This window comes from Macaca nemestrina, chromosome X, assembly GCF_043159975.1.
Source record: "Macaca nemestrina isolate mMacNem1 chromosome X, mMacNem.hap1, whole genome shotgun sequence".
NCBI classification, from domain to species: domain Eukaryota; kingdom Metazoa; phylum Chordata; class Mammalia; order Primates; family Cercopithecidae; genus Macaca; species Macaca nemestrina.
The window spans coordinates 137,315,425-137,333,445 of record NC_092145.1 but is presented as its reverse complement, the minus strand read 5'-3'; the positions used below and the strand labels follow the sequence as shown (position 1 = coordinate 137,333,445).

At 42.2% G+C, this 18,021-nt stretch overlaps 1 protein-coding gene across 1 annotated transcript in view; it reads left to right on the top strand.

Moving 5' to 3' along the window:
• Window positions 1-296: 296 nt before the first annotated feature.
• LOC105478227 (patched domain containing 1) overlaps window positions 297-18,021 on the top strand; it is a 65,018-nt gene continuing 47,293 nt past the window's right edge. Inside the window, exon 1 of the mRNA XM_011735352.3 lies at window positions 297-727. Within this exon, the coding sequence (XP_011733654.1) occupies window positions 377-727 (351 nt within the window). The 5' untranslated portion in view covers window positions 297-376. The remainder of the gene's footprint in view (window positions 728-18,021) is intronic.

The window sequence follows — 18,021 nt, the reverse complement described above, 5'->3', positions numbered from 1 at the left end:
CCAGCGCTGAGAGGGGACGCGGCCGAGCGGCGCGGAGCCCCCCGGGCGGGGAGGCGGCGGGCGGTGGGGAGGGCGCACGCGGTAGGGCGGAGTGGGGGCGGCGCAGAGGCCGCCAAGCTGGGGGGCTCTCCGGGAGGGCGCGGCCGCGGGCAGGAGGGCGTGTCTCCGGCCCGAGGGGACCCTCCCGAGGCGTGGCGCGGGACTCCCCGATGGTGGTGCCGCGGCTCCGGGAGAGCTCAGGGTCTCGCCTCCGCCGCCGCCGCCGTCGCCGCCGCCGCGGGCGCCACTGCCGCCGCCGCCGCCGCCGCCGCCGCCGCCGCCCGAACCCGCGCCGAGCGTGCGCCTCGCCCTCCTCCCGCGCCCGCTCTGCTCTAGGATGCTGCGGCAGGTTCTGCACAGGGGCTTGAGGACGTGTTTCTCCCGGCTCGGCCACTTCATTGCCAGTCACCCTGTCTTCTTCGCCTCGGCGCCGGTGCTCATCTCCATCCTGCTCGGCGCCAGCTTCAGCCGCTACCAGGTCGAGGAGAGCGTGGAGCACCTGCTGGCGCCCCAGCACAGCCTGGCCAAGATCGAGCGCAACCTCGTTAACAGCCTCTTCCCGGTCAACCGCTCCAAGCACCGTCTCTACTCGGACCTGCAGACCCCCGGGCGCTACGGCCGGGTCATCGTCACCTCCTTCCAGAAAGCCAACATGCTGGACCAGCATCACACCGACCTGATCTTAAAGGTGAGAGGGGGGCGGGTGCGGGTAGACTCCACCAGCGCCGCGGCCGCGGTCGGGCTGGCTCTGCGCTGGGGTCCCGGCTGAGAGCGCCACCTCTCCTAGCCCAGGCAGCTGTCGCAGGGGCTCTCCTGCACCGCGCGCCCCAGGGCGGCCGACTGGAGCCTCCCAGCCTCCTGGACAGGGAGCGTCGGGGTCCGGGTCCAGCCCTGCCCGCGTCGCCTCTGCCGCCACCCCGCAGCTGCTGCAACAGTTGGGGCGGCGGCGGCCACAGTGCTGTGGTCGGTGCGCTTGTTTTGGTCGCAGTGGGCTTGGGGGTGGGGAGGCTTTGGGGTAACTGGGCCAGGAAGGAGCAGAATGAGAGAAGACATTCTGGAAAGTCCTACTAGAGAACAAAATACTATGCTTGGAGAGGATCCCGAGATACCCCTCCCTGTCCTGTTTTGTTTCTCCCTTTTTCTGGCCCCCCGGAGTGTTTGGGGAAAGGTTGTTGGTGGGGGAGGTTGGGAAAGGACAAAAGAATGTGAGGCGGAGGGGTGAGGAAAATGCCTCCCACCCACCCGGAAAGAAATGTGGTCTCTGGCGAGAACAGGGGGCTGCCCTGCTGCTCTCTTCTCTGGAGCGAGGTAGCCATCTCTATCTTCTAGGGTATGAAATTATGTTTGTAATTCGCAGTTACTTCGTCTTTCACCGTAGCTCCTCAAGAAATGCCAAAACTTTGGGAAAAGAAGGAACCGATCAATCCACTTTTATTTGGGTGCATCTGAGCGTGGGGGTGAGGGGCAAAGCCAGAAGGGTGAGAACAGAAGCCGGGCTGTGTGGCCCCGAGAAGAGCACAGGAAACCGAGCAGCTGGTTAGAGGGTGACACTCGCAGAAACCGGTTGTGCCATCAGCTTGAGGTGGGAATTTGATGTGGAAAGTGAGGTTAATGGTGGTAACTTTCAGGAAGTTCCTAAGAAAAGCCGAGGAGTGAGGACTAGAGATGGAAAAGTGGAGACCTCAGGAGAGAAAAGTAAAAATAGGTGAGAATGTTCCATCTGAATTCCTGATGGGGATTGTGGGGCTTGTTTACTTAAGGTTCTCCTTTGGGGAGGGCAGACAAGAACCAGTCCCAGCTGGGACTCTGGTGCAGAGGGATGGAAGGTGATGGTTTTGTGTGAGTCTCTAGTCCCGATCTGGTACTACAGGCTGGTTAGATTTCTAGTCTACTTATCCCAAGGGGGAGTCTGTTTGGGAAACCTGGGGAATTCTTTCCTCTTCTTTTCCTCTACAGGTAATAGTTTGTCCCTAGAGACAAGCTAATTTTCATCCATTATTTCCCTACGTCTGTTTGTTGACATGTTATCAATCAGCAATTAGTAATGAGGGGAATCTGACTAGGGGCTCGATGGAATTAGGATCTTCCCACACTGAGTAGCTCATGATATTTTTAATGGCACACAAATCACACAGTTACTCATCAGAGAACCTTAATAACATTAATCCCGAGATGTTTGTTTTTCTCATGATTAGACTTCCAGCATCAAAGTGTTTTTTTTTTTTCTCAATACTTTAGTGACTATATTTTGGGACACAGATAAATACTGCTCCAAAAGCTTTCCCAAGAAAACACGTAGTAGATTCATCATGGGCACAAGGAAACTATAATTTAACCAGTTCTGACAGTTGGAAATGCCCCATCTTTTGATTGATGATCTACTAAATGATATTTCTCTTTTTGTGTTTTTTTAAGGTGATGTTTCCATTGGCTTTTTTCCCCCCCTCACAAACCATCACACCACTGTGACAGGCAGTCACCAGTTACAGTCACTCTCAAGGTTAATGAGACATCAACAAGCGCATCAGATCTCTTTTCAGCTGGATTACTTCTTCCCTATTTGATTTTGATCAGTTCAGGACAGAAAACAGTGTGATAGGAGAAGGATGAGACCGGAGAGAGGGAGGCTTGTCTTTGCCTCCATATCTAAAGGGCAACTTTAAAGGACAATGGTCAAATCAGTGGATTGTTTTAAGAAGTGGGATGGTTTTTCATCTTCTAGGTGTCTGAGTAAAGTCAAAACCAAGCCTAATAGTGGTCCGAACTTATTTCTAGCTGATGACTCTCTGGTCAAGTGAGTTCATACAGCTTATAAAAACCCAGACTTACGAAACCAAGGGAATTAATTGTCTTCAATTTTAAATTATATATTTAATTTTTTCTTTCTGCATCCAGCCCCTACTTTTGGTAGGTATGGAGCCAGGGGACAGGAAGATGGACCTTCATTAGTCATGGTAATGTAAAGTGTGGGAGTAAGCACTTATTTTTTTAAATTTTTTTCCATTTAGAGACATGATGACTTGTCCTTTACAAAAGGTGTCAGGAGTGAAAGAATCACTGTTATTGTCGTTACTAGTGTTATTCTGATACTTCGTTACCGGCATCAAGGATAGCATTGACAGTTAACACTACACAACACCGAATGGTCCCTGCTGGTTTTATGGCGTCACATTTGAAATGAAGTGAAGTGGACAGATCATAAGCAGGTCTGAGGCTTTTTCAGACTCCAGTACAAAACTGAGGTGACTTGTAGGATGGTGTAGGGTGTTGCTTCAAGCATGAAGAGTAGCCCCATTCTCTCCTCTTAGTGTTTTGGGATTGTACCTGTGCAGTGAAGGAGATCCTTCTTGCAATATTGATCCCACTATTTGCTGACAAAAAAAAAAACAGACTGGGAGGGAGTGATGACAGAAAACGAAAAGCCAGGTTGACATTTTTAAATGTAATTGAGAGTATTACAGAAAAATATCTGTGTTTGAAAATCCAGCTGATCTGGTTTGGAGGAGCTTTCTCGAATTTGCGCAAGTGATATGATTACCATACTCTGACCACTATAGTTGACCCCGCACTTTGAGGCATGACAGTGAGGCACACTGTGAGGTATGACTCCCCCTAGCATCGGTTTCCCCTGAGGGCTACAGGGCAAAGATGCAATATTAGGCAAAAGTGGGTAGGACCTGGTGGTGCTGATAAGGGCTCATGCAGTAATTTCTGAACCTCTTTAAATAAATGCTGCTCTTCAAACGTCTTCCTTTTCCTAGAAAATTAAAATTAGCTGATTATATCTTTTAACAGAAAATCTATGATGTTCATCTCAAAGCAAATTTCAAAGTAGGGCCTCACAAGCTTTTACAGATACGTTTCTTTGCGATCACCTAAAATGAAGTGTAAGTAGGTCCCTTTGATAACTGATGCAGGCTGTTAACAAAACAATTCTTGATTTATTCCAGAATCATCTCTGTAAAGTGAGGAATCAGTACAGCCCAGTACTTATGATAATGACATCATCTTTATAGGACTTTATAGGTTATAAACATACAGTATGTTTAAATACAGCAAATTAGGAAAAATGCTATATCCCGTTTTACATATGAGAAAACTACTTCTTAGAAGTTAAGTGACTTGTCCATGGGAAAAAAAACAAGGCTAGAACCAGGACTGGACTGGACCCAGGGTTTTGGACTCCAAGCCCAATGTTCTTTTCATTATAATTTACTTTCATATGATACACTACTTGAATGATTTAAAATATACATTTTTGTTATCCAAATGAAGTACAGTTGACCAAAGTTTTATATCCCATCCCATCCAGTTGTTCTAATAGTGGTAATTGGATCATAAGAATATTTTTCTTGACTGATTCTGTCTAGTGTCAATTAAAATCCACATACAGAAACTCCAAATACCCAAAGTAAAGCATAAGATATTTATAATTAATAATATACAAGAATAAAAAGAAGATTTTATTGGAAAAAAAATCTCTGGATGATTGAATGTAGCTGCTTCCTGATTGAGTGCTGCTCATTGGTAGGGTCTAGGTTGATTGAACTTTAGTTCCTTACGCAGTCCCTGGCACGTAGTAGCTACTCAATAAATACTTGTTGAATAGACCTCCTTAGTTTACTCAGACATTTATGTGATGAGTTAAGGAAGATTCCATAAAAACGAATTTGAAATGTATTTGCATAGTGAGATTTTTATTTTTACAACTTTACATACAGTTTCTAGGATTCTTTGTTTGCAAGATATCATTCTTCCCTCCTTGATAACCTCTGTAGTCATATCAAAGCATATTTCAGTTTGAAAATTGGGTAGGGGCATTCATTGCCTTTGTACAAAGTCCTCTTCTTCAGGGGAAGCTCAGAATGGTTTATTCCAAACCACGGGAAGGACGCATCGTCACTTAGCAAACATTCTTCCATTTACTAGGAGATCTCATTTCTTTCAAATATCAAGTTTCTGTTTTATTTAAACCTTTTATGTTTAAATACATTAAATAGAATTAAGTTGCAGACAAGATTAATAAAATCTAACTTGAAGTTATTTACTTCAGACTTTCCAAGAAGGGCAGCATAACTGCTAGCTCAGGGTCACAAAGACTGGGTAGCTAGATCAAGATCATAGTTTTTCCAAATACTGTCTCCACACTTTCAATCATTATGGGAATCACCATCATTTCTTCCTCTACAATCTAAGGATCAGCAAATTTCAGCCTATTTTTGAACGTAGATTGACTTTTTACAGTTTTGAAAGATTATAAACACAACAAAACTAAAACCAAGAAGGCTATATAGCAGAGACTGTGGCTCACAAAGCCTGAGAGATTTGCTCTCTTTATGTTAAAGGTTCCTATGTTGTATTCTAAAATTTCATTACTAGACCACTTTCAAGTTAATACTGTTAACCTGTATGGCAGTAGTTCTCAACTGGGGCTGACTGTGCACACACCCAGGGGACATCTGGCAATGTCTGGAGACATTTTTGGTTGTCACAACTTGGGGAAGGGGCTTGTGCTACTGGCACCTAGTGGGTAGAGGCCAGGTTTGCGGCTAAACATCCTGGATGCACAGCATAGCCCCCACAACAAAAAATTATCCAACCCCAAATGTTAATAGTGCCAAGGTGGAGAAACTCTCTGCCTTGCATGTTTCTTTTGTTTTTTAAAGATTCTTTTTTGCTACATTGATTATATAAAATGAAAAAATGCCAAAGAAAAGTTCATAGAACTCTGGGGACAAATATTATGACCTCTGCAGTGATGCTCTCTTGGGCAGTTGAGCAGAGACCAGATTTTCCAGATTTTCCCCAAAATGCAGTTCCCTCGCTCTCTTCGATACTCTGTCCCTTCAGGTCTAAATCCCACCTGCTGTAGAAGAGCCCAAGAAACTGAATACAGTATAACTGCTTGAATGACAAAGTGGCTAAGTTGACACTGGCCTTTGAGACTTGTCAGTTACTAGAGTGCCCATTATTTGCATGCCTTAAGCATCAGTCGGTAGCAGTTGCCCACTTAGGTTGGGCTTCTTCTCACTGTGTAAGACCCCACTGTGAGCAGTGACCTGATGAGGCAGGAGGCAGTGCTTTGTTGCCTATTCCAGCCTCTGCTTTTCCAAGTATAAAATGACAATAGAAGAGCTTGCATCTAAGAAACACGGAATCAAAGAACCTTGGGTTTAGAAGGCACCTTAAAGGTCATCTCCACAAAGGCTGATGCTAGAATCTTCTCTTAGCATCTCAGGGTGCTTTGTTTGGTGACAGGTACTATGAAGCCTTGGGCAGTGCAGTCCCTTCTGGTGAGTTATCCAAGTGGCAGATACTCTTAGAAAAGATTGAGCCTGGGCCTGAAAGGGCAGCATTTGTGCATTTGCTGGGTCAATTGACTTTTACTCTTTATTTTTGTACTAGGGGAAAATTAAGGAGAGACTGAGATAGGTTTTCATTCTCCTTTCATTTCATAGGTAGTGTATCCAAATAATCTGAGCACAATCTCATCCTGGGGTTGTCTGACTTTTTTTTTTTTTTTTTGAGATGGAGTCTCTCTCTGTTGCCCAGGCTGGAGCGCAGTGGCGCAATCTCAGCTCATTGCAAGCTCCGCCTCCCGGGTTCACGCCATTCTCCTGCCTCAGCCTCCCGAGTAGCTGGGACTACAGGCACCCACCAATACGCCCGGCTAATTTTTTGTATTTTTAGTAGACACGGGGTTTCACCGTGTTAGCCAGGATGGTCTCGATCTCCTGACCTCGTGATCTGCCTGCCTCGGCCTCCCAAAGTGCTGGGATTACAGGCGTGAGCCACCGCACTCGGCCATGTCTGACTTTTAAGTACCTTTCATTTGTGTGATTAGTATGTCAAATGCCCTCTTGTCTCATTGAGATTTGGGGAGCAATCTTTCAATTCTCCATTTAGGTACACATTTGAGACAAACTTTGGTTAAACTGAAATTTAGATAGAAAGCCCCAGTGGGAGAGGAAGCCCACCTTTGTAATGACTCATGACATCTTGATAGATGCCATATTAGAGTTAGAGAAGGATGATTATATTTTAAATGGCCACAAAAACTGTGCCACTCAGGATTCACCAGACCTATAAACCTCACAGGACAGTCAAACACTGAACTGGTGACTCCTTGTAAATATGAGAAGGAGGAATAAGCTAACAGAAGTTATTTGTTTTCTACCTGAGTGGTTCCAGTCCCTTGGCACAAGAGACAGGGAAATGTGAGATGCTGGTGAGCTGATCAACTTTGACTTTGTGAGATGTGCCATCTGGTACCTGATTTCGGGGCTCAGTGTGAGCCCCAAGTGATACTTGAGATAGGCTTAAAGCAGACCTTTGAAGTCACCTGCTTGATAGCACATCACAGCAAGCAGGCCTGTCTGCAGCGCTGCCTGTGTCTCCGCCACATACCCGGAAGGCCACAGAACTACCAAGGAATCCTGCCAGACTGATTTAATGACCAGCAGGGGAGGTGAGTAATCTCTAACCTTTAAAAAGGAAATCAACACCAGTTGTTATTTCTTACGGGAAGCCCTGAATAATATGTTGTGCTTGCAACTTCTGAGTTCATATTTTGAACAAAAGGAGGCAGTGAGGACATAGAAAAAGCTCTTTTTATCTTCTTGCTCTCTAAGAAATCCTCTTGAGAATATTGTTTCTGCTATTTTGAAAGATCCCCATTGTTAGGTCTTCCACTTTAGGTTTAATTCATAGGCTTCAAGTACAGTTAAGATGATTTATTTAAGTGCAGTCGGGTATCTTGGGAGGTGATATCAGAAAAGGCTGATAGGGGAGTGGGGAAGTAAAACAGTGAGTAGCAGGAAGCCAATCAAGAGAGTATTATTAAGCAAGTGTCTACTGTGGGCAACTGGGGCTCAGTCTCACTAGGGAATTCTGGGAGACACTGTAGAATGTGTTGGAGAAATCTCAATTGTGGATAAAGAAGCTGAATATTTTTTCCCCAACTCCAGCCATCATCGGTTAATTCAACTGCATTTAGGAGCATTAAGTTTCTGGCATTTTCATATGCTGTGTTTCTCTATATAATTTTTTTTTTTTAAGAGAATTGGGTACAGAGCTACAGGTGTTTGTAGCAAGCAACCTTAGCATGGAGAAGTGAGTGTGAGCTGAGACTATATGGGTGGGACCCTGAGAGCATCTGCCCTAAGGGTCTTATATTCATCTAGAGTTATACATCTAGAGATTTAGGGCCCTGTTTCTAGGGAATGGATATTCATCCCTTTACTCAACAAGATGGCTATGACCCTGTCTCTTTAAAGCTTACAGTTAAGAATCATCCAGCATAGCTATTTAGTTATTCTCAAGTTTGACAAGTGCCAGTGGATGCTGGTAAAGATGATTCCAAACAGGGCCTAGACACCAACAGGATGTGTGGTTTTAGATGCCAAACCTCCACATTTGAGAGGCACATATTCATTCTCACCTTTATGAATACAGAAGTCTGCAGACGCCATCTTCACACATTTACTTCTGTTGTTCTCCCTAAAAGTGCCCTCCCTCTTCTCTTTAAGGACCAGTTCACATGCCTCTTACTTCATGAGGCTTTCTCAGATTCATGGCTTCTTCTCACCCTTAAATCTATTGGGCTTTCATTCTTATCCACATTCTTTAATGCGGAGCTGTAGACTCTTATGTAATTTGCTGTATTGTCATGTGATAGTTTCTCTTAAGCAAGATAACGAACTCTTCAGGGGCAGGAACAATGTCTGAAACTGCCACATCTCTCCTAGAGCCTAGCATAATGTGGAGTGTGCAGCAGGTGCTTCATAAATTGTTACTGGTTGATAGCTTATAAGATGGAAAATGTGCTCTCCCTCCCTATTGATTTATTTTGGTCAAATATAATTTTGCCTGGTAGCATGACCATGTGATTTCTTTTGCTCTATATTCATTTTTCATCCTTGACAAATCTTGGTTTCAAACTTGTCAATAAGCAATAAGCATCCATTCTGTTTCCAGATCTGCTGCCATTTATATAAGGAGAAATTCTTTGAAAACCAAATATCTGACGACCTTCTCTGGTCCAAGTACAGTTTGGGAGGGTATAAACTTGACCTCAGTCCCCATTCAGTGGTCCATTTCCATGTGGGAGGGTGGAGCCCTGTGCAGTTCCCAGTGAGCAACCTGGAAATCAGGTCCCCACACTACACATTCCCTTATTTACTTGAAGAAAAGTCTCAAAACATTGGCCACACCCATACTCAAATGTAAATAGGACACACACTTAAAAGAAAAAAATCAAGGACAAGTGGTTTTTCTGACCATAGCACCAGTGTTCAAGAGATCACCATTCTGATGTTGCTTATTCCCACTCTCCTTAAAAATTAGCCCAGAGTAACATAAAGAATTGTTCTAAAAGACAAACTCAAAGAAAATGATACTGGTACAAAATCAGCACATTTCTGTGAGTTTAATGGAAACACTAGAACTGCTAATTTTTCAGCGTGGAAGATACAGATTCCTTTACCCATTCTTCCATGAGGCTCTCCTGCTGTGACTAAAACCATGGCTTTGTCAATTCTTTCTAATTGTCTCAAGAAAAAAAATGCATCTCTGCTATAGAGCTGTCATTATAAATGCTCAAGAACATTTTGTGATATTTATACCTTAATTGTGTGAGGGTTGAGTTGTTGGATTTTGTTTTCGTTCTTGTGGTATAGGCAAGTAGTCATACTGAGTAAAGATTGTTTCATTGCTCTCAGACTTTTTAACATGCATATACATCACCTAGGCATCTTGCTAAAATACAGACTAACTCAGAGGGTCTGGGGTGGGACCTGCAAGTCTGCATTTCTAACAAGATCTGAGGTGATGTTGATGCTACAGATCAGCAGAACACACTTTGAGTAGCAAGGCTCAAATTTAACTGTTGTAAACAGAAAACTGGATTTAGAATCAGGAAAGCCAGGCTCAAGTCCCAGTTCTCCTAAGTATGTATCTTTGGGCAAGTCACCTAACCTCCCTGAGAAACAGGTTCCTTATTTGCACTGGGTGTAATAGCATCTCCTTCACCCACTTAAGGTAAAGACAGAATGAGATAAAGTATGTGAAGGCACTGTGTAACCATAGCCTTCTGTAAGGTGTGTTATCATTATTACTATTTACTTTGAAAATGACTGCTATTTCCTCACATGTGCCAGCTCTTTCAAAGCCATTATTGCCTGTTGAGTAAATACACATGTAGCCACTTTTTTTTCTTTGATCCAACAGGCAATAATGGGTGCTCAATCTACATTCAATACTCATATTGCCAATTTGTTGGTCTTTAATGACTCCATCTGAGTCATTACAGACAATTGGATTCATCCTACTGCTGAGCATGCAGCTCCTCTTCCTGCAGAAAGTTCTTAGGCAGGCAGAGCTGCAGATGGGGATGGGTGCATTGCATTCCAGCACACCAACGTGGTTTCTCTGGGCTCAGAACCTCCTCTTCATGCCTGATGGGGCTTTGCACACAAAAAAAGCCTTTACTTCCTGCCCAGGGAAGTGCCTTTTGAATTAAAATTTCTGAGAGGCTGCCTGCTCTGGTTTCAGGGCTCTTCTCACCACATCTCACAGCACAGCATGCCAGAGAGGGATTCTCCAGTAATTTAGGTGAGAACGTTGATCATTCTCCTCTCTTACTGAATTTACATGACTACAGTGTTTCCCTGGGAAATCTTGTCCACATAAGTAGACCTGCAAGCACTTCACAGGGAAGAGTGTCATCAGAATTGCCAGAGATCAGGAGCGCCAGGCAAAGTGATAATTGTAAAGCCCTTTGAAACTGGAATGTTGCAAAATTTTGCTGACTGTGAATTTTGATCATTTAGTTCAGTGTGCTTCCCCACATATCCCTTTAGAAAATTTCTTTTTATAGGATCCTAAAAGAAATTCACAATTATTCAGGCTCCACATCAAATCCACCAAAGAAGATTCCTCTGCCTATCTGGTTCTCTATCCGTAATCTCTTCAAACAAAATTAACCTCTGTGTAAGTGAGGGTTAGCAGTACTTCTCAAACTTTGTGCTTCTAAATTCCCTGGGAATTTCAGCATGCAGATTCTGATTCAGTAGGTCTGAAGCAGTAGCCCTGACATTCTGCACTTCCAGCAAGCACCCAGGGATGTTGATGCTACTGGTCTGCAGACCACACTTTGAGTAGAGCAGTGGATTAGTGGATCTAAGGAACCCTGCTGAACCTTTGTATATCCTGACTACTCAGTTCAATTTAATTGTCTCTATAAGCTAAAGTAGTGGCTCTCCAACCTGAGCAGATAGCCATTGGAGAACTTGTTCAAAACAGATTGTGGTCTCCACCCCACAGAGTTTCTGAGTCAGTAGGTCTGGGGTGGAGTCTGAGAGTTTGCATTTATAACAGGTTCACAAGGTGATGCTGTTCTTGCTGGTCCAGGGACCACACTTTCAGAACCACTGCTATAAAGTATCCTAGAAATTAGCTACCAGGACTGCTTCCAAAAATGCAGTCTCTCTCTGTGGAATCTGGCCAATAAGATACAAGCAGAATGAAAAAGTTGTTTGCTCAGCACTTAATTCTGAATGATGCTGTAATAGGTCTTCTACAAAGGGTATTACATAAATCTGAATATTTGAAGTTTGCACTGTAAGGCAAGCATGTTGAACATAGGGCCATACTCCACTGCCTGTCTCCTGGTGTTGGAGTTCAGGAGAAAGGGGCTGAGTAGAGGAAAGGACACCCTGAGATGGAGGAAGAGAGATACACCTCCCCCTCAGTACACACACACCATGGGTGTTGTTGCTACCATCTCCACATATGGGATTGCCAAAGCTTTCATTCTTCCAAAGACTTCCCATACGGGGTCATCTGCCATTTGTCTTTTCCAGAACTTTCTTTATAGCAAACCAGATGGTATAGCAGGCACAAATAGGAGCTACATGCTGCATTTCTGAGACAGGGTCCTAGTACCGTGGTTCTGTTAAAGAAAAAGTTACTCAGAACCCTTGGTAAAGAATGGTAAGGCAGAGTTTATTCAGCAGGAGCCACTGACATAGTATAGAGACTACTGCAGTGGGGTTTTGCAGTAGGGGAGAGATCCGACCCACTCTGAATATGACAAGGAAGAGTGGGAATTTATAGCCAAGGAGCAGGGTGGGATCAGTGGATAGAACATTATTAAAAGGAAACATCACGGGGAAGGGGCAGATTCTGGCTAAACCAATCTGACAGGATTCTTGCTGAAAGCTGGCCAGGATGATCAGATATCATCTGAGAGATGGTCAGAGATAAAGAATTTGGTCAGATATCTAGAATGATCAGATACAAAGGGTGGGGGATTATGGTTAAATGGATTTAGCAGAAGTCTTGCTAAAATTGTATGATGTAAAGACAGAAAAGGAAATCTGAATGCTGAGGGTTAGTTGAGAAGAAGGTTCAGAGGAGCCAGACTAGAGTTTGGTAAAGGAGAGTCGTTGTCAGTTGTCAGAGGTGAGGTGTCCACAGGGAGGGCCCTGGCAGCTAATATTCAGTGTCAATTACTATTTGATGTCAAGTGCTATCAGAGAGAGGTGACAGTTGCAACCAAAATTCAGTGGATACCAGTTTGGGCAGAGTGGAAAAAGCGTTGCTTTAGACCCCAAAGTTTTGTGTTTGAGGTTGTGAACTATTAATGTGTCCTTGATCAAGTCACTTAACCTCTCTGGGAGGTCTCAATCTCTTCATCCATACAATGGGATCAGCAATATTATCACTGTGAAATCTACCCAGTGTTCTCCATTAACAAATGCTTACTCTCCAGGAGAATGGACTTGCCAGAGCACGATTCTGAAACTTTATCCTAGGTTCTTTCCCATTTCAGCCCCCTTCAGCCTTTCTGCCTTATCTAAGAGTTGGTGGGGGGAGAGTCAACAGGGGTCAGGGATTCAAATAAATCAATTTGAAGCACCACAGCCAGGGAAGGGAATGGAAGACAGGCAAAAACTATACCACTAGAGAAATACTTGTGAAGGTCACAGGTCTACTAAACGACTGAGATTTCATTGGAAGATTATATAGCAATTTCCCCTTACCACACTTTACTACCACATCAGCAGAGCTCCAGTTTAATAATAGTGGATTACAGCTGAAAGAACAAAAAGACACAGACCCTTTCTGAGGAGAAGTATGTGGGGAAATCCAACGTCAACAAAGACAAAAACAAGGACAGTAGAGAAAATTAAAGCTTCTGGTACCTATAGCTACAACAAACATTAAATACATTCTGACCCCTAGATTAACATAAATCTTCCTTGTAAAGTCCTATTATCTTAGTTCCTATTAACTGATATAACATGTCTAGCCTTGAAGAAAAAATTACAAGGCAAGCCAAAATAAAATGCATATAGTCTGAAGAGACAAAGGAAACATCAAAACCAGACTCAGATACGGGAATTTAAATTCAATACCAGACAGAGAATTTAAAGTAACTATGATGGCCAGGCAAGGTGGCTCATGCCTATAATCCTGGCACTTTGGGAAGCCGAGGTGGAAGGATAGCTTGAGGCCAGGAGTTCATAACCAGCCTGGGCAACATAGCAAGACCCCGTCTCTACAAAAAAAAATTTAAAAATATTAACAGGGCATCGTGGTACATGCCTGTAGTCCTAGATTCTTGGGAAGCTGAGACAGGAGGGTCATTTGAGACCAGGAGTTCAAGGCTGCAGTGAGCTTTGATCACGCCACTATACTCCAGCCTGGGTAACAGAGTGAGATCCTGTCTCAAAAAAATAAAGTAACAATGATTAATATGTTAAGGGCTTTAGTGGAAAAAGTAGACAACAAGACCACATGGGTAGTGTAAGCAGAGAAATGGAAACTCTCAGGATGAATCAAAAGGAAATGCTAGAGATAAACACTGTAACAGAAATGAAGAAAGGCTTTGATGAACTCATCAGTAGCCTTAACTGCCAAGGAAAGAATCAGTGAGCTTGAATATAGGGCAATAGAAACGTCACAAACCGAAACACAAAGAGTTAAAAGAGGAAAAAAAACCCAAACGGAACATCTAAAAATTGTGAGACAGTGTTATCAAAATATATGACATACACATAATTGGAATACCAGAAGAAGAATGAAGCAGAAGACTTTTGAAGTAACAATGGCCAAACACTTTCCAAAATTAAAGACACCAAACCACAGATCCAGGTAGCTCAAAGAACACCAAGACAGATAAGTACTCATAAAACCACACTTAGGTGTATCATAATCAAACTACAGAAAACCAAAAACAAAGAGGAAATCTTGAAAGACGCCAGAGTTGGGGGGACACCTTATATATAGAGGAACAGACGATAAGAATTACATTAGAGTTATCAGAGAAAAAAATTGCAAGGAGAGAATGAAGATAAATAGTTAAAGGGTTAAAAGGAAAAAAAAATCAACCTAAAATCCAATATCCAGCAAAATTATGCTTCAAAGTGAAGGAGATATAAAGACTTGCTCAGACAGAAACAGTGAATTCATCGCCAGCAGTCTTGTCCCACAAAAAGTGTTATAAGAAGTTGTTCAAGAAAAAGGAAAATTATATAGGTCAGAAACTCAAATCTATATAAAAAAGAGTATTAGAGAAGGAATAAATGAAGCTAAAGTAAAATATTTTTATTTTTCTTACTCTTAATTGATCTGAAACAACTTCATTTAAATCAATAATAGTAACAATATATTGGATGATTATAACATGGATAAGTGAAATGAATGGCAGCCATGTCACAAAGCATGTGAGGGAGGAATTGGGAATACCCTGTTATAACTGCACCACATATAAACCAGTATTATTTAAAGGTGAACTTAAATTAGGTATAAATGTGTATTGTAAGTGCTATGGCAACCACTAAATTTTTTTGTAAAGAAGTAAAATTGATATACTAACAGAGGAGATAAAATGCTCAATTAAAACCAGAGAAGGCAGAAAAAGAGGAGGTAAAAAAAAAACAAGAACAAATGCCAAAAAAAAAAAAAAAAAAACCACAAAACAGAGAACAGTTACCACCATGGTAGATATAATAGATACTAATTCTATCAATAATCACTTTAAGTGTGAATGGTATAAATATGCCAAGTAAAAGATGATGACTGTCAAAGTGGATAATGAAAAAAAGAGACCTAACTCTATATTGTCTATAAGAAACCCACTTTAAATATAAAGAGTCATACAGTTAAAAGTAAAGGGATGGAGAAAGATACACCATGCTAATACTGCTAACCAAGAGAAAGCTAGAGTAGCTATGTTCATTTCAGATGAAGCTAACATCAGAACAAGAACAATTATCAGGAATAAAGAGGGGTATTACCTAATTATAAAGAGATCAATCCTCCAAGAAGATACAACAATCCTAAATATGTATGTACTTAACAACAGAGCATCAAAATACATGAGGCAGGAACTGATAGAGCTGAAAGGAGAAATAGACAAATCCATTATTATAGTTGGAGACTTCAGCATTCCTCTGTCAGTAATTGATTAAAAAAAAAAAAACAGGCAGAAAATAAGTAAGGATATAGATGATCAAGACAGAGTAAGGGACAGCATGTCTACTACTCTGGGAAGATTCATGATTCAACTCTAATAAGGGTACCTGTTGCAGAGTGGAGGGGTTAAATTAGAGAATCAAGACACTGGAGATAGGGAGACGCCTTTTGTGCACCCAAGGAGCTGTTGTAAGTCTGCAGGCAGAAGGCTTGGAATAGAAGAGCTGTAGAAAGAGAAGAAAGGACATAGATCAGACCACCATTTCCCAAAATGTGTTCTAGGAAAGCTCCCTTTAGTGCTGTTAAAAAAAAAAAAAATGAGCTCTGTGGCCAAATAACTTTGGCAAACAATAGATGTGGTACCCCCATATCAGATCCTCATATTGCATGCACATTATCATAGTAAAGGCTCTAAAAAGTTCCTCTGTAAAGAAACCTATTTAAGTCTGTCCAGTTTGGCATTTCTCAAATCTATTTGATATGAATATTTTTTACTTTTTTGGTGGCCCCTATCAACATCCCAAGAATCTAATGTGCTTCAGAACATACACTAAAAATACCAGCCCAAAGATTGGGAGATAGAATTAATAAGACTTGAAGATCATTGGCTCTGGGAGTCATCAAAGGGAAAAGGGTGACGTTGGCTTAGAAGTTTCCCAGCTGGGTGAGTAGAAAGAGGATGATACTGTGTTAACCATTACAGGAAACAGGTGGAAGAACAAATTTGGAGAAAAGGATTCAGCTGTTGTATATATGCCAGTTGAAATACTCCCATAGCATTTATTTGCAAATCTTCAGGAGGCAGATGGAAATTAAGATCTGGAGTTTGAAGAAAAGGTGAAGTGTTGATGTGAACTGGTGATTGGTCTGTGTAAAGGTGACAAGTCAAACCATGGAGGTGGAATTCATTGCCTGTGAAGAATATATTCTGTTATAACAAGATCAGAAGTGCCAAGGACCATCTTGAGTAACATCAAATTTACAAATAGGCAAAGGTAGAGAAGTCAGATAGAAGAATACTGAGAAAACTAGGTCGAAAGATAGCAGGAGAGGAAAGAGTTGAGTCATGTATTCGTTATGGGAGAAAGAAAGGGTTTCAGTCAAACTACAAATATTTACTGAGTACCTTTGTTTGCCGGGCATATAGTAGAGGATGCAGCAGTGAAGAAAGCATGCTCATGCCTTACCAGAGCCTACTGGATTCCCATGAAATTATGGATTCCATTTTCATGGGACTCTAGTAGGCTCTGTCTACTTTTCCTATCCTGATTCAAATGGGATGTCAGTATGACAACTCCTACAATTTGCCATGAATGGGAAACCAAGTGCCATCTTCAAAATTTCAGGTCTTAAATCTATAGGAGGAAGCCAACATCATTTTGGAGCCATGAATATTGTCCAAACTCCATCTGTTGCTCAGAATGGAATTTCGGGGGAATCATTGGACAGTATGGCTCAGCAGACTCCTGTAGGTAATGCTGCTGTATCCTCAGTTGACTCACTATGTTCACACAAAAGATGTTGGACAACTTATACAATTTTACTTCATCGTTTGCTGTCTCTCAGGCCCAGATGACACCAAGCCTATATGAAATGTTCATTCTGGAAAATGTGTTTCTGAAATGGTATGAAAACTTTCAAAGATGACTAGCACAGAACCCTCTCTTTTGGAAAATATAATTTGAATAAAATAATTTTTAATGGATTCTGAAATTTGCCATGTTTTGAAGATAACTGACTCCATTCAAAAGTATGAAGTCAAAGAATCATGAAACCTAGGTTTAAAAACTTAGTGACTGAAGCTTAATTAAAATCTTTATTAAAAATTAAAAACATTGAAAAATGAAAAAAATGCTTAACCATCTCAAGATATTTTTAAGTACTCCCTTGACTTTTTATTATTGACTTAACTGTGTGCCTCTGCTCAGAGTTTAAGGAAATGAAAATTTAAAAAGTAGCCACTGAATTTATCTTCTTAGAAGTCATTGTTGAGTTTTGGTTGAGTGCTAGGATAGAATCTAGACTGTAGTGGTTTGAGAAGTGAGTGGGAGGTGAGAAAATAAAGTTAGCAAGCACAAATCACTCTTTGAGGTATAGTTGGAGACATCAAATGTAAAGGGTTTATTAAAGAAGGGGAGGTGTGGCAGAAGGTGGAAAGGACATGGGGTTAATGAGGCCTTTTTTAAAATATGGGAGAGACATGAACATATTTTAAAGCCCATGGGAAAGAATTAGTAGAGTTTGAGGACATGGGAGAAGAAGGAATAAACTGTACTAGAAAGAAGGAAAGGAATCGTTTGTAGGGACATGGATGCAGCTGGAAACCATCATTCTCAGCAAACTATCGCAAGAACAGAAAACCAAACACCGCATGTTCTCACTCATAGGTGGGAACTGAACAATGAGATCACTTGGACTCGGGAAGGGGAACATCACACACCGGGGCCTGTCACGAGGAGGGGGGAGGGGGGAGGGGGGAGGGAGGAGGGATTGCATTGGGAG